General features: G+C 43.3%; 1 protein-coding gene across 1 annotated transcript in view; it reads right to left on the bottom strand.

Moving 5' to 3' along the window:
• The window catches only part of LOC116806888 (ras GTPase-activating protein 1), a 168,801-nt gene that overhangs the window by 7,018 nt on the left and 140,734 nt on the right, over window positions 1-21,049 (bottom strand). The window contains exons 21-24 of the mRNA XM_032744707.3: window positions 19,946-20,013; window positions 8,419-8,507; window positions 3,161-3,238; window positions 1,702-1,836 (exon numbers count right to left, since the gene is read on the bottom strand). Of these exons, the coding sequence (XP_032600598.1) occupies window positions 1,702-1,836; window positions 3,161-3,238; window positions 8,419-8,507; window positions 19,946-20,013 (370 nt within the window). The remainder of the gene's footprint in view (window positions 1-1,701; window positions 1,837-3,160; window positions 3,239-8,418; window positions 8,508-19,945; window positions 20,014-21,049) is intronic.

The following is a 21,049-nucleotide window of genomic DNA, read 5'->3' as shown; positions in this document are numbered from 1 at the left end:
TGGGTTAAGAACTGGCTGGATGTCTGGGCCCAGAGCGTGGTGGTGAACTGTGCTGTATCCAGCTGGTGGCAAATCACTAGTGGTGTTCCTCAGGGATCTGTGCTGGGGCCAGTTCTGTTCAATATTTTTATTGATGACATGGATGAGGGGATTGAGTCTTTCATTAGTAAATTTGCACACGACTCTAAGCTGGGAGTGTGTGTCGATCTGTTGGAGGGTAAGAGGGCTCTGCAGAGAGACCTGGAATGGTTGGATGGATGGATGGATGGATGACGTTTAATAAGTTCAAGTGCCGAGTCCTGCATTTTGGCCACAATAACCCCCTGCAACACTATAGGCTGGGGACGGTGTGGCTGGACAGTGCTCAGGCAGAAAGGGACCTGGATGTACTGGTCAACAGCCGACTGAACATGAGCCAGCAGTGTGCCCTGGTGGCCAAAGAAGGCCAACAGCATCCTGGCCTGTATCAGGAATAGTGTGGCCAGCAGGACTAGGGAAGTCATTCTTCCCCTACATTTGGAACTGGTGAGGCTGCACCTTGAATACTGTGTCCAGTTCTGGGCCTCTCAGTTTAGGAAGAATGTTGAGATGCTTGAGCGTGTCCAGAGGAGGGCAACAAAGGCTGGTGAGGGGCTTGGAACACAAGCCCTGTGAGGAATGACTGAGGGAGCTGGGGTTGTTTAGCCTGGAGAAAAGGAGACTCAGAGGTGACCTTTGTCACGGCTGCAGCTGGTCTGTAGCTGTTAAGATAAATTTGGCCATAACAGACCCCCAAACTCAACCAGCCTAGACGTAAACAAGTCCCTGGGTAAGCAAAGATAGGATGGATTTGAACCCAAGCAGGGAACCCCAGCCAATCCCATTCAACCCTGAATGCAGATACATCACTGGCCAGAGAGCTGGGCGATGCTGAAACCCCAACCAATGAGTTGTCTAAGCCTGGAAATTTTGAACCCCCTATATAAGGGGGCAGCCATAATAAATCTCTGTTGTTTGTCTCATGATCATTGGAGAGTTCTGTCTTTTCTGTCTCCAACCAACGACCCAACGTAATAGACCTGATAACTCTTTACAAATTCCTGAAAGGTGGTTGTAGTCAGGTGGGGGTTGGTCTCTTTCTCCAGGCAGCAACTGACAGAATAAGAGGACACAGTCTCAAGCTGCGCCAAGGGAACTATAGATTGGATATTAGGAAAAAGTTTTTTATGGAAAGAGTGATAATGTACTGGAATTGTCTGCCTGGGGAGAGGGTGGAGTCACCATTCTGGGATATGTTTAAGAAAAGACTGGATGTGGCACTCGGTGCCATGGTTTAGTTGAGGTGTTAGGGCATGTGTTGGACTTGATGATCTTGAAGGTCTCTTCCAACCTAGTGATTCTGTGAATAAAAAACCCACTAAAACAAACAACACAAACCCTCAAAAATCCCAGAAGAGGAAAACCAAAACAAAATAGCAAAAAAACTAACCAAAAAATCTCCAACCCACTGCTTTAAAACATCTTTGGATTTGTTGTATAAATACTTAGTTCATATTTTTGAGCTTCTTTACCTTTACAACTAGCAACATCCTGGTTAAATGTACATATTTATCACTCATACTGCCGGAGAGAAAAAATTACAAAGGAATCACAATGTTAAACAATAACTTTAGTTAGACATGCTATCTCTATGTATGATTTTTGTTAATCATTATAGTTTACCTGCATTACACCTCGCTCATTGCTAAGTGTCCGAAGTTCATCTGAATGAGCCACACACATCTCATGCAAGGCTGCCAGATAACGAGATAAGTCAGTTCTAGAGTAATCTGTAGTGTCTGGAAGCTCAGGAACATTCTTTAACAAAAATTATGAGAACAGACTTAGAATGGTGAATAGCCAGTCATAAAAGAAATTAAATAACAGTTCCCCACAGCTGCCAACAGTTGTTTTGATACTGCAAGCAAGTACCATGTTTTTCTTCACAATTAAGTTTTCTGTCCATGTTATGTAATATAAATTATTTATTTCCTCCTCTCCACAATCATCTATTTTATTAAGACAAATTATGGTTACACATTTCACACAGAGAGATCACTGAATATACAGCAATTCCTATTCCTAATAGGAAGGTTTGATACTGCTATGCTGTCTCTGAGCTGCCTAGAAAGATACTGAGAAATAGAGATTCATATCATATCTTCCCCCCAAATGAGGGGGGTCCATCCATTATATGTTTGTTGTTTTATTTGGTTTTTTAAAAATTCAAATCAGGCAATAACAACAGCAAAAATTGACACAAAAAAATCCCCAAACTATCAAGTCAGTAAATCCACTAAGAAAATAATGTAATTAAACCAGTAGATGAATCAGTTATTTTAAAACCCAACAATTTTCCAAGTCCTCATGTATAATCTACCATTTAAGGAAAAACAATAGTGCATCATAATATGCAAAAGTTGCCATTTAACCATAAAAAAGTGGCATATAGCAATCTATCTGAATGACACACTTCAAAGCAGTAATTCTTATAGATTATCAAAATAGTCTGAGATGTTTTATAGGTCACTTTTAATGGATTAATTCAGGAATAATAAGATAGACACATTTCTTTCATATTTTTTCAACAAATTATTGATTTAAACATAAACATATATACATACATGAGCTCCTAACTCATTATAACTATCATACACAAAATAGTAATGGTTTCAAATTGAACTGAAACTATTACTTTCTTTTAAACTACAATATCCAGAATTCGTTCAGAGAGACATTTGGTTATGTATATGTAAAATAGAACACAATATTTTAAAAAACTTCAATTTTACCAATCTCAGGTAAAATCATATGACAAATTACACATAAGATTTTCTTTATTTTAAAATATTTTTTAGAAGGTTGGTATTTTTGTCTGAAAGCCCTAATCCTTGGGGAGAAGCTTAAATAGATCTCATGTCTACAACAGTACTTTCTAACAGGACATTTGATTGGTTTTAATTCTGTGCAACAGGCCAGCAATCTGCAGCTCCTAAACATGCACAAGAAAAATATTTCAGTGACAAGCATTGAAAATTGTGAGGAAGCTGATGCATTTTTGACCTAGTTAACAAGGACTATAAAGAATTTTAACTCACAATGTTGCTTTACAACTTGCAATTTCTCTTTTTAAACCACTTACCCCAAGTTCATCTAAAAACATGATCATGCGATGTTTGTTACTCTTGATGAATGGATTTACCCCCTCCATATATGGCTCCTGGTAATTTTAAAAATTATTTATTAGAACAAATTGATACTGATTTAACAGTCATACCTGAACATATTGCAATCAGAGACAAATGACACTGTAAAACAAATGTGTCATCTTTTTCAAGTGAATTTATGACTGGTGTACAACCAGTCAAAAGATTACACTTTTTTCTGCACCAGATGGATTCTGAAATTGTTTATATATGCACTGTGACATGAAATATTACATTTCTGAAATAATGAAAATAGACTTTTTTCCTTGCAGCTATAAAATGACGAAAAACTTTCAGAGGTAACAACATCAGCAGCATCAACATTAGGACATATTTGCCCTCCTTTTTGTTCTTTCATTAATGCGTATATTCCAAGTTGTGAGTGTCAGACAAATGGCACTATAATGGCATCCTGAAATTTCTTTCTTTCATTATGCTCAAGTCAACAGATTTTTATTGTTCAACCATGTTGTGACTTGGGAACCAGAACAGGCCAATTGTTGCTGGCATTGTTTTAGTGATGCAATAGAAAGTTTAGTAAAAGTTGAGGCTTTTAAACGAAACTTGTAAAACTCATTTACAAAATTATGTCAAGCAGTATGAAAACAAGTACAAATAAAAGGGGTGTTTCAAAATGCTGTATCAACAGAAAAGACCAGTCTAAAAAATAACTAAAGAAAAAGCGTGTGTGTATGTGTGAGCCAGAGGTTAGTAGTTGTTAATATGTTTCCAAATACTCTATATCCAGGCTGGAAGTTTAGTCCTAATTGGTCTCGATTTAAAAGTGTATTATTACAGAATTCACAGAATGACAAGGTTAGAAGAGACCTTAAAGATCATCTAGTCCAATCCATGGCCTAACACCTCAACTAAATCATGGCATTGAGTGCCCTATCCAGTCTTTTCTTAAACACATCTAGGGATGGTGATTCCACTACCTCTCCAGGCAGACTATTCAAGGACTTTATCACCCTTTCTGTAAAAAACTTTTTCCTAATATCCAACCTATATTTCCCTTGATGCAGCTAGAGACTGTGACCTCTTGTTCTGTCAGTTGCTGCCTGGTGAAAGAGACCAACCCCCACCTGACTACAACCACCTTTCAGGAAGTTGTAGAGAGTGATAGGGTCACCTCTGAGTCTCCTTTTCTCCAGGCTAAACAACCCCAGCTCCCTCAGTTGTTCCTCACAGGGCTTGTGTTCTAAGCCCCTCACCAACCTAGTTGCCCTCCTCTGGACACGCTCAAGCATCTCAATGTCCTTCCTAAACTGAGGGGCCCAGAACTGGACACAGCACTCAAGGTGCAGCCTCATGAGTGCCAAGTATAGGGGAAGGATGACTTCCCTAGTCCTGCTGGCCACACTATTCCTGATACAGGCCAGGATGCTGTTGGCCTTCTTTGGCCACCAGGGCACACTGCTGGCTCATGTTCAGTCGGCTGTTGACCAGTACATCCAGGTCCCTTTCTGCCTGAGCACTGTCCAGCCACACCGTCCCCAGCCTATAGTGTTGCTGGGGGTTATTGTGGCCAAAATGCAGGACTCGGCACTTGAACTTATTAAACGTCATCCATCCATCCATCCATCCAACCATTCCAGGTCTCTCTGCAGAGCCCTCTTACCCTCCAACAGATCGACACACACTCCCAGCTTAGAGTCGTGTGCAAATTTACTAATGAAAGACTGAATCCCCTCATCCACGTCATCAATAAAGATATAAAATAGAACTGGTCCCAGCACAGACCCCTGAGGGACACCACTAGTGACTGGCCACCAGCTGGATGCAGCACTGTTCACCACCACTCTCTGGGCCCGGCCATATAGTATATAAAAGAATGTGGATGTGGAATGTATTTCAAGGTTCTGTACAGAGACATATCAATATTACTGAAAGATGTCTCCCCATTTTGACATGAAATAATAAATGGAAATGAAAAAAGACTCCCATCATCTACTTCAGGCAAATGATTCATACTTCTTGAATAGAGTCTTTGTAATCATAGCTTTCTACTCTAGCATTTCTCAGTTGTCTTTTTGATGTGGATATTCGTAAAGAAAATTTACTCATTTTACCATCACATAGATGTTTTCTTTGTGGAGGGATGGCTGCCTGCCTCTCCTCTCCCACTTTTCCAACTTTTCCAACACCCATCTTTTTGACTAGGGGAAGTCAGTAGACATGGTGGTTTTGGATTTTAGCAAAGCTTTTGATAATGTCTCTCACAGTGCCTTTCTGAATAAAATGTCCAGAACACACCTAGAAAAGTCCATAATACATTAGATGAGCAATTAGCTAATGGGCCAGGCTCAAAGGATCATAGTAAATGGGGTTATTGTGAAATCAGGCTGGCAGCCAGTCATCAGTGAGGTTCCCCAGGGCTCAATTTTAGGGACAGTGGTCTTTAATGTTTTTATAAATGATCTGGACATAGGAATCAAGCATACATTAAGTTTGCTGATGATAAAGTAGGAGGAGTTGTGGACTTCGTCAAAGGTAGAGAGACCGTACAGAGTGATCTGGATAGACTAGAGAGCTGAGCAATCACCAAGCATATGAAATTGAACAAGGGCAGGTGCTGGATTCTGCACCTGGGATGGGGTAATCTTTGCTATACATACAAATTAGGAGACAAAAGGTTGGAAAGCAGTCCCACAGAAAGGGACCTGGGGTCCTGGTTGATGGCTAGTTGAATATAAATCAGCAGTGCCCTGGAAACCAGGAGGGCCAACTGTGTCCTGGGGTGCATCAGGCAGAGCATCACCAGCTGGTCAAGGGAGGTGATTGTCCTGCTCTGGTGTCATAGTTTGATAGGGAAGTGAATTTTCTGAGGAAGTTGGGGTCAAACCAATCAGTGTCACGTTTGTATACTGTCGCTTGGAGTGACCACTGAAGGCATTGGACATGCCTCTGAGAACACAGGGGGTTAAAAGCAGAGAACTCCCAGGGGAACTCTCTCTTTGGTTCCGGTCAGTGAAGAGGGCAGACCTCCCCTGCCAGGCCCCAGGCTGGGTGGGGAAGCCATGTGGCCTAGGAGAGGTAGGCCCAGGGTGTGAAGGGACTGGAACCGGGTCGGCCCCTGCGGATGGAAGGGTGGAGAAAATCGGAGATGTCTTCGTTCCCTCTCCTCCCCCCCCCCCCCCCGCCCCGAGGGAGAGAGAGTGAAAAAGTAAAGTGGGGGGGGGGGGGGGGAAGAAGGTGCCCAGCTGTGGGAGTTGGAGTTCTGGGAGCCAAGATTTCAGCTGTCCTGGGAGTCTGAGACTTTTAACCCCTTCTTGGACAATGAAAGCTTTGTGAAACATTAATCCTTCTTGATCTGAAAGAGAAGAGAGACAGCCTGGGACCTGAGATGTTCGAAGAAGATGGGGAAAGAATCTTAGGTGGAAGGAGATGATGGAGTGGCCTTGGCTGGACTTTTCTTGTATAGCCATTGACTGAACCAATTTATCCTGCAACAGAGACTGCATTTTTAGGAGGATGCAGAGGTTGGAGTCAAGAGAGTGACCTGCTGCAGTGATGCCAGGAGAGTGACAGGAATGGAATGAACAGAGAAAAGTTGAGGAGGGTGTGGTGGTGCCCTCTGTCTTCAGGAAGAAGAAGATTTCTGTTCTCACAACCCTCGGCCCCAGGGGAGGAGAAAACGGGGGGGACTGTTGTCCCAAAAATGAGAAACTGTTGTTCTTTGGTCCTTGACAAAGCATCCTTAAAGGAACCCTATGAGTAGTCTTGGTCCATGAACAGTGGTGAGAGCACTGTGACATGGAAAGGAGGGTGTCACAATGGCAGATTTTCTCCGGGTGGTGCCATGTGTGGCATGGAAACACAAAGAGGTCACAACTGTGTTTCCTGGGGGATCTATGGTGCAAGAGAGACTCCTCTCTCCCCTGATGGACTGAGTATTGATTATCTGAGGGGTGGTAACTTGATTGAGGGTCCAAGTTGTATATCACTGTGTTTTGTTGGAAATTGGGTGGAGGGAGGAGGAATGTTTTGGAGCGTTTTCATTCTGGATTCAGCGTGTGATTTTATTATAGTAGTAGGTTAATAAAGTATTTTTTCCCTTTGTTTTTAAGCTTGAGCCTGCTCTGCTCTGTTCCTGATAACATCTCACAGCACTCATTTGGGGAGGATGTAATTTCATGGGGACACTGACATTGCGCCAGTGTCAAACCATGACATCTGGTATGGTCTCACCTCAAGTACTATGTGCAGTTTTGGGTGCGTCAATATAAAAAGGAAATCAAACTATTAGAGTATGTCCAGAGGAGGGTAACCAAGACATTGAAAGACCTTGAGTGCAAGAGCAGCTGAGGTCACTTGGTTTGTTAAGCTTAGAAAAGGCTGAGGGGTGAGCTCATCATAGTCTACAGCTTCCTCAAGGGGGGCAGTGAGATGCTGATCTCTTCTCTCTGGTGACTACCAATAGGACATGAGAAAATGGAATGAAGCTGCATCACAGGTAGTTCAGACTGGACTTTAGGAAAAGATTCTTAACTGAGAGGGTGGTCAGTCACTGGTACAGCCTCCCCAAGGAAGCAGTCATAGCAGCAAGCCTATCACTTCAAGGACAATATGGGTGATATCCTTAGTCATGTGATTTACTTTTAGGTAGTCCTGCAGGGAGCATGGAGTTGGACTTGATGATCATTATGGATCCCTTCCACCTTGAGAGATTCTATGATTCTATGAATACTAGAGTATGACTACTACCCTTTTTGACATCGACAGACAGAAAAAAAGAGTTCACATACTTCCACTATTGTATTTGAAATCAATGTCTGAGTTTATCTGATATCATAGCATAAAAATATGGTTACATCACTCTATAATGCCTACTAGCATGGCCATTCATTTATCAGTTATTTTAACATGTCCCTGCTGTTGTTCATACTTCCAGATTGAAAATCATTATGGTAAGTACCAAATCATTCACATAAGTTTCTAGATGACTCATTCTGAAATTATTGACTCTTCTTTCCAAATCAGCCATATTTATGATACTGCTCTAGGTTAAATCAATACCCTGTTGAGCTCCAACTAAAGAGGATAGAAAAAAATTGCAGGAATAAAGCCTCCTTGCTGATAAGACACCCAGGTCACACATCAAGATTTGCATAAGAATAATACAGACAAAATCTGTTTCTGTTAACATGAACACGGCAATCTTCTAGACTGTTCTGTGTAAAATTATATTCACCTTAGCTCCAAATTCAACCAGATTTGCTAAGTTCTGCACAGACTTGGCAACCAGCGTCAACGTTCTTGCAGCAGTAGGGGAAGGAGAATCTGATAGGAATAGAAAGTAGAAAGTTACTGACCATTTAATTTAAAACCTCCAGTAGTCAAAAGAAAATTCTCTTTCACAATTTGTTATAATGTAATTCAATACTTTAAATGCTGTAAGAGAACTGCATGTGAAAAATCTCTCATGATCAAGTAAACTTTTGGTGTTTTAGTAACTATGTCCACAATAAACATCAATATGCATATCTGTCTTAATTTATGACAATTTATAGGACAGAGACTCCAAAGTGAGTTACCTACCCTCAGTTTTAACCACTCTGCTTTCATCAATAAGGAGAGCCAAGTGGAAGAAGATATAAGTGAAAAAATAACAGTTTACTAAAAATAAAACAGCAACAATGAAGATAACAACAATAACCACTAGATACAAAGGTGCTGAGTCACATGCTCCTCCCGGGAACAGAGAAGCCTCCTCCTCCTAAGATGGTGGCCACCGTGGCAGCCCATTGGCCCAGGGGACAAAGACAAGATGGCAGAGAAGCCACCTACTGCAGACCACACAGCTGAGAGAGAGAACAAAGGAAAACAACACAGCAACCAAGCGTCTGCAGTTCCAGAACACTCCTTCTCCCCAAAACAACAACCAGCAGGGAACAGGGACAAAACTAAACCCAGAAAAAATTATTTTTGTCCAAAAGGCTTTGATGTTGCCAAAATACTGAAAGAAAAATTCCCAACATCTGCAGGTCCAATCCCTCCTCAGCATGGTGCATCTTGGAGAGCAGGTCCAACCCCTCTGTGGCACAGGGCAGGCAGCAGCAGTGAAGGTACTGTGAAATTCTCCAAAGCCCAGGATGAGCATAAGAGCTCCTGCCTCGTGCTGCCTCACAGGAGTTTACAAGTAGCAGACTAACAAACCAACAAGCAGCAAAGGTGTTGCAAAATCTGCTTCAGATTGTGAAATGCAGCTTCTCAGGTTGCTCCATTACAGCAATGAAGTATGTCAGAAAATTTGCTCCAAAAGAAAAAGAGCCGCCTTTGGGTTTTTTTGTTGTTTGTTTTTTTTAATTAAAAGCTCTAACAACCCTATATAAAGTCCATAAACTTACCTTAGTGAAAGTCAAGAATATTATTTGGACTTCCAGACAGTAATAACACTTAAAGACAATTTTAAAAGGGATTGCACAACTTTATGGATAACAACTTTATTTACTGCTAAAGACACAGCGGTCTCAATGCAGTCCCCAAATTAGAAAATAATATAATCTGAAGATTATAAAAATAATAAAGAAATTATAGGAAAGATGTGTGCTAATGTCTTTACAAACAATTCCATGGGTGAAGGTATGGGTTTTAATGTCTTTGAAATGGGTCTTAATGTCTCTAATGAGACAGAGTGAAAATCTAACAGGGTAGAAATCAATTTGGATTTAGGTGAAATGTGCCACATTGAGCTTGCTAACATAAGTAAAATATGCTGTTTAGTCTGGTAACTTTGCAACAACAGCAAAACTGCCCCAGCTGAGGAGAAAGAATGCGAATTTCCAGGCTGAAAAGATAAGAGATAAGAAAGACTCCTCGGACCTTGAAACAGACAGGGCAAAGTGACCCAGGAGTTATTTCTGTACTTTCTGACAAAAAATTGAGTACAAGTGTAACTAGCTGTAGGTGTAACGTGAAATCAGCAGAATGAATATGCATAAACCTATTGTGAAATTATATACATATATAAATTAGTAAGGGGTAATAAAAAGGATCAGGAGTCCTCAGGGGCACACATGTCCTTTGAAGGGGAACAATCCCTCACATGCGTCCAGTGCTGTAATAAACATACCGTCCCTACAAATCTTTATAGGAATTGTGGGGCTTTGATTTTTCGTCTGCGTTTCACTACCAACTTCAAGCCACAGATTTGTTACAGAACCCAGACAGTTTGGATCCTGAAACAGACAAGTGGGTCTGCACAAGCCTGAGTTTCTGAACTTTGGGGGAAAATGACAGGTTCAAGGGGAAATATGTAATAGGCAGTTCAGGAAGGCTGTACTTTCCTAGTACCTCAGCCAATGGGGAAAGGAAGAGGGCATCATGCGGCCAGGAGTTTGGGATAAAAGGAGGCTGAGTCCTCTAAAACATCAAGAGAGAAAATCCCATGGGCATGAGCCCCAGTGTACTCTCTCCCTTTATTTGAATAAAGTTGCAGGACTCCTCTATCTCCTTTATGGACACTGGCTTTTCAGAGCATGATTTTCTGCACAAGATGGGAGCTCTTGTCCAGTATTCTTCCAAAATCTGGGACCAGCACATAGCAAGAAGAGCTGGAGGAGCACCTCACCTGCTTTTTAGGTGACCAGCTCCCTTTAACATTGGCCAGCAGTGGGCAATTGATTGGGTTCCTGAGACTGTCCAGGAGACAGATGAGAGGTTGACCAGGGGGGTCCGTGAAGAGCCCAGAGGAAAGGACCGCTGGAAATCTCACTGGTGAGTACAATTGAAACTTTGGGGAGCAAAACATAGCAGGAAGACCATAAGGAGTTGTAAAGGAAAGTTGAGAATGGGTCTCGACTATAGGGATGACGATCCCAAAATACCTCCACAGGGTCCTTTGAGAGAATGTTGAGATGGTTTGCACATTCTCTCAGAGGTAGTTAATGACATGGATGCCCAGAGGCGGTGTAGGAATGTGCCCCCTGTTGGAGGAGTAAACAAGTTACCCTTTGTCTCCTTAAAAAGGAAAAAAGCCCAGAAGTTTCTTGCCTCAATTTGGTTAAAAGACACCTCATAGGATCTTGGGGACTTCATCTCAAACTTAAGGATAGTTAATTGGACAGAAGCCAAAAAGTCCCGCCTAAGCAATTCACTAGAAAAAGAACAAAATAAGTAAATCGCTTTTGTGAAGTGTTTTGGCAGGAGCAAGAACCTCTTGCCTTGGCTGGGTTTTTCTCTGTAAAGACCTTTGTTATTTTGCCTTTTATTAAAAACTTTTTGTTTCCAACACTGTCACAGGAGCCATCCTGCTACTTTTATGCCACCTGAGGTAGCTGAGCTATCTAGGGTATAATTCTTCTCTCTGAGAGCTTATGAGACCTGGCTCAAAGAGACCAAGTATTAAGGGGGCAATAAGGGGAGTCAAGAAGGGGGTCTCAGAATCAGGGGATGGATTCCCAGAGGGGGCAGTAAGGGTAGTCGAGAAGAGGTCTCAGCAAGAGGGGATGGATGGTGTTGGTTTGGGAAAGGATTGGTTGAAGGGGAGTGTGGAGGAATATGGTTAAGGCAAATAGCAGCTTCCAAGATAGGGAAGGCAGGGAGGTATTGTTCCTATACCCCCCCGCCCCCCCCCACCCCTCCCCTGGTCATTATGGAGCCAGGGTGTAGGATTTGGGTTTGTCCACTTACTACTCAAGATTTAAGGGGGTTTCTCTATGGTGAGGAGTGACGAGGCCAGGCACAGAAGTGTGGGACCAGGAGCATGGGCTGGGGGCCTGTGGGGAGGTGTGGGGCCGGGCTGAAGCTGTGGGGCAGCCGGGGCTCAGCACCGGGTGGCACCTGATGCCACCAACCCTGCCGGCAGAAGCTGTAGTGGCCCTCTGGCCAAGCTCCCTATGAGGTTGCAGGATATCTTGTCCTCCTGCCTGTCCCTGTGGCACTGCCCGCCGACTGGGACCCGGTGATTTACAGAGCTTCTGGTGCTGAGAAAGCAGACTGGGGACCTGGATGAGTGTGCTGAGGGGATGCATCTGGACACTGTGGCAGGACAGGGACTGGTTTTGGTGTACGGTGTAAGGTAGAGGGACTGTCTTTGGTGTACACCGTGTGATACAATCTGTCACCAAAGCCTGTCCTGATATAAGAATGGATTTTGTTTGGGTCACCAAGGAAGTGAGTGATTTTGCAGAGTTTGGCAGCTGTGGAAGGGTGAGAGCCCACAGGCAATGGGAGCATGGGTTTCAGAGGTGGCAGAGTGGGCCCTTGCAGGAGTTAGTTGGAAAGGCACATCAGGTATATGTAAGAAGGCATGAGGAAAAGGTAAAGGTACAGGCAAGGATAACGGCACAATTTTTAATCAATGTGTCATTTGTAAAAAAAAAAAAAAAAAAAGAGAACAATGGATTGTTAAGGGTGTCAGGATCTCCTATTGTACCGGGGGCTCACCACACTGGAGCCCTTGCTAACATGCAGGGTGGGTCTGAACCAAGAAGTGTGGAAGTGTGTTTCCTAGTAGACACGGGAGCCTCTCTGTCTACTTTGAATTTTATGCCAAAGAGGGTTCTTTTGATAATTCAGGGAGTAAGTGGGAAAGATGAGCCGGTGCTTTTTATTCAACCACTATTGGTCAACGTGTGAGATGGGTTTGAAAAGCATGAGTTTCTGTTTGTTCGTAGTTGTGGTTGTGGTTTGCTAGGAGGGTATTTGATGACTGAGTTGTGTTATAGATGGGTGGTGTGGTGATTGGCTCTCACATATGAGGACTGGATATTATGTGTGTTAAAATAAACTTTATTAAGGTTTAAAGTTCTTTTGATGTGTGACTGTTGTTGTAGGTTGTTTTAGACCCCTTTTTGTCCTCCCTTTAATCCTCTCTTCTCCCCTCTGTATTGTTGCCACCAGACAACCCTGAGTCATCAGGGTTGTCAGAGACATGTAGAAGGAGGGCGTGTACACGTGCCCCTTGCATAAGGCAGCCAGGAATGGGGGAAGCTTGTCGCTGGGGGGACTTGGCATGACACCACCTGTCGTGGTTTGACACGGAAAAAGAATTTTTCTCGGAAGGAAGAGGTCAGTTTGGATATTGACCAATTGAAGGTGGACACGCCTCTGAGAACACAGAGGGGTTAAAAGCAGAATTCCCAGGAGAACTCGCTCTCTTTGGTTCCAGTCAGCGCTCTCTTTGGTTCCAGTCAGCGTGCAGTGCAGCCTCTCCCCTGCCCGGCCATGGCTGGGTGGGGGAGGGGAAAAGCCATGTGGCCTTCGGAGGTAGGCCCAAGGGTGGAGGGACTGGAACCGGGCCTGGCCCCCTGCAGATGGAAGGGTGGAGAAATCTGGGATGTCTCCGTTCCCCCCCCCCCCCAGAGTCTCTCTCTCTCTCTCTCTCTCTCTCTCTCTCTCTTGAGAGAGAGAGAGAGAGAGAGAAAGAGACAGCAGCAGTTTTGTCAGCAGTTAACCACAGGGAAGGAGAAGAGTGGGGGGGGGGGGGCCGCAAGGTGCCCAGCCACCGTGGGAGCTGGAGCCTGGGCAGTGAGCCATCCTTGGGAGTCGGGACTTTTAACCCTTCCTTGAGAAATGAAAGCTTTGTGAAATTTTTCTCCTCCTCGGTTTGAAAGAGAGGAAGAGAGACAGCTTGGACCCTGGGATGTTAGAAGGAGAAATTCTAGGTGGGAGGAGATGATGGAGTGGCTTTTGGCTGGACTTTTTCTTGGCAGCTACAGACTGAACTAATCTTCTCCTCCAAGAGAGACTGTATTTTAGGAGGATGCCGGTGAGCCAAAGAGACCTGCTTCATCTGGGAAAAGACAGAAGTGGAGTGAACAGAGAAAAGTTAGGGAAGTCTGTGGTGGTGCCCCCTGTCTTCAGAGAAGAAGAAGAGAAGAAGATCTCTGTTCTTGGACCCTCGGCCCCAGGGGAAAATGGGGGGGACTGTGGTGCCAAAAATGAAAAACTGAACTGTTGTTTTTTCCCCTCTTGGCAGGGAATCCTTGAAAGGAAAAAATCCTAAAAAGCAGTCTGTCCATCCATGCAGTGGTGGTGAGAGCACTGTGCATGGAAAGGAGAGGGTCACCATTGGCAAACTTTTTTCTCTGGGCAGTGCCATGTGTGACATAGAAGCACAGGGTGTGGCAGCTGTGTTTCTTGGGGGATCTGTGGCACAGGAGGAGCTCCTCTATCCCTCAATGGACTGAGAATCAATTGTCTGAAGGGTGGAAACCTGATTGGGGTCCAGGTTGTGTCTCACTGTGGTTTGTTGCAGGTGGGTGGTGGGTGGAGGAATGCTTTGGAAGGTTTTCATTTTGAATTTGGTGTGGTTTTTTTCTCTCTCTTTTTCCTTTTATAGTAGTATAGTAGTAGTAGCTTAATAAAGTTTTTTTTCTTGTTATTAAGCTTGGGCCTGCTTTGCTCTGTTCTCGATTGCATTCCACAGCATTCAATTGAGAGATTGCATTTTCATGGGGGCACTGGCATTGTGCCAGTGTCAAACCATGACACCACCTCATCTCCAGTCAAGTTGCAAGACGGTCTCCACCAATGGATGGCAAAGAAGAGTCAACTGGCAGACTTTGAGAGGGGCCAGGGATATATTAAGATGTTTGAATATGTATGACTGCTTATGAATATGTATTTGGATGGTGCAACACCAGGGGCATAAAAGGTGGAGCCGTCATTTTGTGGATGAGCCTCTAGTGGCCAGCCATGCTCCCAGTGCTGTCCATTTTGCTTTGTGAATTATTTTTATTAATTCTCAATAAAACTTTTATAACTCATTCCCACTTGGGGTCTGAGTAGTTTATAGCAGTTGGGAATGTGGGTTAGTGTTGTGAGGGGTGATGGGGAGGCTAGGGCTCTTGTGACACTGTGTAAATTATCTGATAAAACTTATGCTAAAGTGAACCCAGAAGTGTTGGCAATTCCAGGGAAAACTGGATATGGAGCCTCTCCAAATTAGTCTGAGGCAACCAGGACAAGTGGTGTCTAAAAAGTAATACCCTCTTTCAAGGGAAGGAAGGGGTTACAGTCTGTTATTGACTTCCTGTTAAAGACGGGTCTTTTGGAGCCATGTATGTTATGTTTCCCTATAACATTTCTATCCTGCCAGTTATGAAATCAGATGGAACCTATAGAATGGTGCAGAACATAAGAATAATGAGACTACAAAACCCAGGCACTCCATGGTCCCAGATCCTTATACCATCAGGAACCAGGTTTCCTCCTCACACTGATACTATTCAGTATTTGATTTAAAAGATACTTTCTGGGGATGCCTGCTTACAAAGCACAGTGAACAGTATTTTGCCTTTGAGTGGGAACAAGAGGGAGAAGGGAAAATAATAAAGACATGGATGATCCTTCCACAGGGATATATGGAAGCACTGGTCTTATTTGGGCAAGATATTAAAAGAATTTACTCCATCCTTGGAAATTAGGTTATTGTAGTATGTGAAGGACTTGCTTCTATCAGGAGAAAGGGAGGAGGTGGTAGGAGAAGCCACTGTGAAATTACTTAATTTTCTGGCTGGAGGATGGGATCTTGGAGTGTCTGAAGGGAGGTCATAGATGTTGGAGAGAAAGGTTGAATGTTTGAGGCCTGTTTTGACTGAAGGCTTGTGGTGTGTTGGTCCAGAAGGGGTTCAGGGAATCTTGGAGGTGCCATTGCCCAGGACTGAAGGGGAGCTGTGACAATTTTTAGGATTAATAGGGTATTGCAGGACCTGGATTAAGGACTTTTTATTTTATGACTTTTTAAACCCAGATAGCCCCAGTGTTGTGGTATGGACACCAGAAAGACAGCAAAACATTAGCCAGATTCAGAAAAGGAATTGGAATTGTATGTGGATGTTAAACAGGGCTGTGCCAAAGGAATTCTAGTGCTAAAATGTTTGACCCATCAGCGAGGGGATGGCCCCATTGTTTGCTCTAAGGGTAACTGTGGCTCTGTTGTCTGCAGAATTGTGCAGCCACAGCTTTGATGGTAACTGATGGCAGGATTGTTAAAGTCTGGCATCAAGTTCTAAATGGATGACCAGCACTAGATTGTTACAGTATAAAACCTGTTTAATGGAACAGGAGTATTTGATGTTGGGAAGGGTAGATAAGTATGATTAAGAACCACAATAGTACAGCCAGGACGAATATAATGCCCCCTACTGGCTGGACAATAACCCTCACCTACAGAGGGGTCCAAAGGTCAAATGGACTGTTCCATCTCACCCCCCAGAATGTATGGTTCACCCCACACCTGTAACCCTCCCCTGAAACATCAAGTGTCTGTAACCCCATTGGCCCAAGTCCTGTTCCAGCCCACCTCGAGGCCCCCCTTGATAAGGGGTCTCCGGGGGGCCAGACGCTCTCTTGGATCTTCCCCTCTCCTCCTGGAACTTCCTCCGGGAGTCCCTGCTCCCCCCTTTATCTCTCCCCTCCCCCATCACCTCAGGCCCAGCCACGTGCTGCTACACAGCAGGAGGCAGGGCCTTTCTGCATCCTGAATAAACCTCATCCCCCAAGAGCAACCAACAGAGATCTCGCTTATATTCACCCCAAATCCGTCCGTGGAACCCCCATCAAGCGTCTTTACAATTTAGAATTTAGAAGCAGGGAAGGGTTTAACCCAGCCTCCTGTTAAACTGGTACCAAGGAAGGAGACCTAAAGGAAACTCATGACTGTATCCAGGTAACAGATCTCCAGACCCGAGCTAGGGAAAATTTACAGGATATCTCTCTGCCAAATGAGGGAAAGGAGTTTATTGATGGATCTTCAAAAGTAATAGGAGGAAAACGAGTTACTGGTTATGCTATAGTGAAAAGAGGGGAAGAAGAAGGGAAGCTACCATGCACATGGTCAGCACAGACCACAGAATTGTATGCCTTAATAAAAGCCTGAAAATTGTATCCCGGAAAGGTGGTGAATATATTTACAGATTCAAAATATGCATATGGAGTGGTACATGCATTTGGAAAACTGTGAGGAAAGAGGTTTGTTACCTTGCAGGGGAAAAACATTTGCACATGAGAGCTCAATTACTTGCCTGTTGGAGATGGTGATTTTACCAAGAGAGGTAGAAATATTACATGTTAGGGGATAATAGGCAGGGTACTCAGAAGAGGCAATAGGTAATCAACTGGCCAACGGAGAGGTTCAGAAAGCAGCATTTCTGCCAGAGGTCTCTGGGATCCTCCCTTTGCTCCCTGTGGCTCAGCTGTTGCTGGGGGGAGGGGGGAGTTGGTGGTGGTATCTTTTCCATCAGAGGAGTTGGAGATAATTAAAAGTGGTGGAGCAAAAGAAAGAGGGGAGAATTCATTTACAATGGACAGTAAACAGTGGATGCCAGGAGCTTTGACCCTGCAAATATTAAAACAACTCCATAGGGGGAGTCATTTGGGCTCTCAAGGATTGGCAGAGGCCTTCCTCAAGATGTACTGCTTTGGGTCTTTTGGTTTTAGCAAAACGAGCTATTGAGGGGTGCCTGGCTAAAGTTAATAGGAGATAATAACCTTCCATAGGAGGGTCTCCATGCTGGAACAGGGGAAGAGTGTGAGGAGTCCTTCTCTTGAGGAATGGCAGAGACAAGGTGATGGACTGACCACAACCCCTGTGCCACTGGGAGGAAGGGGGAAGAGAAAATAGGGAGTTGTTGTGGTTTCACCCCAGCCAGCAGCCAAGTCCCACGCATCCTCACTCACTCCCCCCCACCAGTGGGATCGTGGAGAGAATCAGAAGGATAAAAAGTTTGAAAACTTATGAGTTGAAATAAAGACAGTTTAATAGGGAAAGCCAAAGCCATGCATACAAGCAAAGCAAAACAAGGAATTCATTCATCCTTTCCCATGGGCAGGCAGGTGCTTAGCCATCTCCAGAGAGCAGGGCTCCATCGTGTGCAATGGTTACTTGGAAAGACAAATGCCATCACTCCAAACATCCCCTCCCTTCTTCCTTCTTCCCTCAGCTTTATATACTGAGCATGATGTCATATGGTCTGGAATATCCCTTTGGTCAGTTTGGGTCACCTGTCCCAGCTGTGTCTCCTTCCAACCTCCCATGCACCCCCAACTTCCTCACCAGTGTGGCAGTATGAAAAGCAGAAAAGGCCTTGACTGTGTATAAGCACTGCTCAGTAACAACAAAAATATCTCTACATTATCAACACTGTGTTCAATACAAATCCAAAACACAGCCCCATATCAGCCACTGGGGAGAAAACAAACTCTACCCCAGCCAGAACCAGCACAGGAGTGAAGTTGAGCCTGGGAAGAAGGAAGGGGTTAGAGGGAAGGTGTTTTAAGATTTAGTTTTATTTCTCATTACCCTATTCTAATTTATTGGTAATATATTAATTCAATTTCCCTAAGCTGAGTCTGTTTTGCTCATGACAGTAATTGCTGAGTGAGCTCCCTATCCTTATCTCAGCTCATGAGCTTTTTGTTATATTTTCTCTCCCCTGTCCAGCTAATAAGGAGGAGTGACAGAGAAGCTTTGGTGGGTGCCTGGCATCCACCACAAAGGAATACAGCAAAACCAAAACTTAAAACGTGTAATTCCATCAACACGGCCTTATGCCTGGTACAACAGTAACACACATACTAGCTGTTGCATCTCTATGACCTCAACTACATCCATAAGTTAAAATGCTCAGAAACAATTCTAGGTACTTAAGCCAACTGCAGTGGAATAATCTATGCCCACACCATTCACAATAAGTCCCATGCCAACTTTTAGATATGATCCCTGATGCATGTCAACATCCAAAGCACATCTAAGAACCATTTAGGAGAATGCTATCTGTTATCAGCCAGAACTGTACTGCAGATCAGTACTACAATTTTGCAATCCTGTTCTAGCAAACAGGAATAGTCCCTGTCACTGCTTTATCTACTGATAGAGATGCATTCTACAAAGAGAGAATCAAAAACCAAGATAATACTTTTATACTGGGCCTGGCTAGGACAGAGTTAATTTTCTTCAGGGCAGCTCATATGGAGCAGTTTTACATTTTTGACCAAAATAGTACTGATAGTAGACTAATATTATAGCTTTTTCTGAATGATGTTTATACAGCATCAAGGCTGCCTCTGTTTTTCACTCTGCACCGCACCCCCCCCCCCCCCCCCCACTCGTCTGCCAAAGAATAGACTGAGGGTGAGCAATAGTTTGGGATTAGACAAAACAGGGCAGATGACCCAAGGTAACCAAAGAGATATTCCATAACATATAAAGCCATGCTCAGCAATAAAAGGGAAAAGAGGGAGGTTCTATGGGTGTCAGCCATCTTTTGTTCAGGAATTGGCTGGGCATCAGTCTACACATGGGAGGTAATATGATTGCATCACTTGTTTAGATCTATTACATTTATCCTTTACTTATTAAACATTTATATATTTTTGTTTATCTTGACCCCCAAATTTTCTTTTTTTTATTCTTTCTTTCTTCTTTCCCCATCCTACTGAGGGTGAAGAGGAAAGTGAGCAAGTGACTGTGATGCTTTATCTGCTGAACAGGGTTAACCCACAACAGTTTTCTTTATGAAACACTTTAACATTCACTTTCTCTCTTTTTTTTTTCTTTTGTTTTACTTTGAAACAAGATCTTGGGAATAAACATTGTCTAATCTTTAAGCGTGAGAACTGTATGCTGGCTGCCTTAGGGAGAAAGTCAATTGATATGATTAACATGATTTCACACAGTGTTCAAATGACTTAATATTTTGCTAAATTAGGCACTAAAGTAAGTTTATGCCTATTATTACATAAAGTATGAATTCAGTCTGAAGCATAGTCACCTGAGATGATATTAAACATCCTTGGGTTCAGGATAGCAGGACAAATCAGTCGAAGAAAAACAAAGCCACTGAAATGGGAAAAAAAAAGAAATTTTATTTTGTTCAATATTAAATCTACCATAAAATTAATGTAAAATTATGTAGTCTTTAGGTATTTAAGTCAGTGTGGAAATCTTTGTGAGATGACAACCAGCCTGTGTTCCATGTTTTTAATTAAAAAGTCTTGTTATGATTTCAGTTATGACAAAAAACAAAATAAAACCAGACATATTGATTTCCCAGTTAAGGTGAACTTCCAAACCTACCTGGGAAAAGCTTAACTGTAAAGCCATACTGGAGTCTGCAGTCTAAGACCACACTGCCTTTAAAAAGGAGGAGCACTTAATCTCCTGCCTCCTACAAGTGTTGCACTGTCTACTTGTCATGGTTTGACACTGGCACGATGCCAGTGCCCCCTATGCAAATGCAATTTCTTAACTGAATGCTGTGAAATGTGATTGAGAACAGAGTAAAGCAGGCTCAAGCTTAATAACAAGAAAAAAACTTTATTAAACTACTACTACTATGCTACTATAAAAGAGGGAAAAAAAAAAAAAGAAACACACACAATTCAAAATGAAAACCTTCTAAAGCATTCTTCTTCCTACTACCTAACTCTAACAAACTACAGTGAGACACAATCTGGACTCTAATTAGGTTTCTACCCTCTAGATAATCAACACCCAGTCTATTTGCAGGGAGAGAGGAGTCTCTCTTGTGCTACAGACCCCCCAAGAAACACAGCTGCTACATTTTGTGCTTCCATGTCACCACATGGCACCGCCTGGAGAAAAAGTTTGCCAGTGGTGACCCTCTCTTTTTCATGCACAGTGCTCTCACTACTAATAAATGGATGGACAGACTGCTTTTAGGATTTTTTCTTTTAAGGATGCCCTGCTAAGAGGGGAAAAAACAACAGTTCAGTTTTTCATTTTTGGGACTAACAGTCCCCCCCCCATTTTCCTCTGGGGCTGAGGGTCTAAGAATAGAGATCTTCTTCTCCTTTTCCTCTGCAAAGACAGGGGGCACTACTACAAACTTCCTTTACTTTTCTCTGTTTGCTCC

The sequence above is a fragment of the Taeniopygia guttata genome, chromosome W (assembly GCF_048771995.1).
Source record: "Taeniopygia guttata chromosome W, bTaeGut7.mat, whole genome shotgun sequence".
In the NCBI taxonomy this organism is placed as follows: Eukaryota; Metazoa; Chordata; class Aves; order Passeriformes; family Estrildidae; genus Taeniopygia; species Taeniopygia guttata.
The sequence above is the reverse complement of the archived record's forward strand: the minus strand, read 5'-3'. Positions and strand labels throughout refer to the sequence as shown.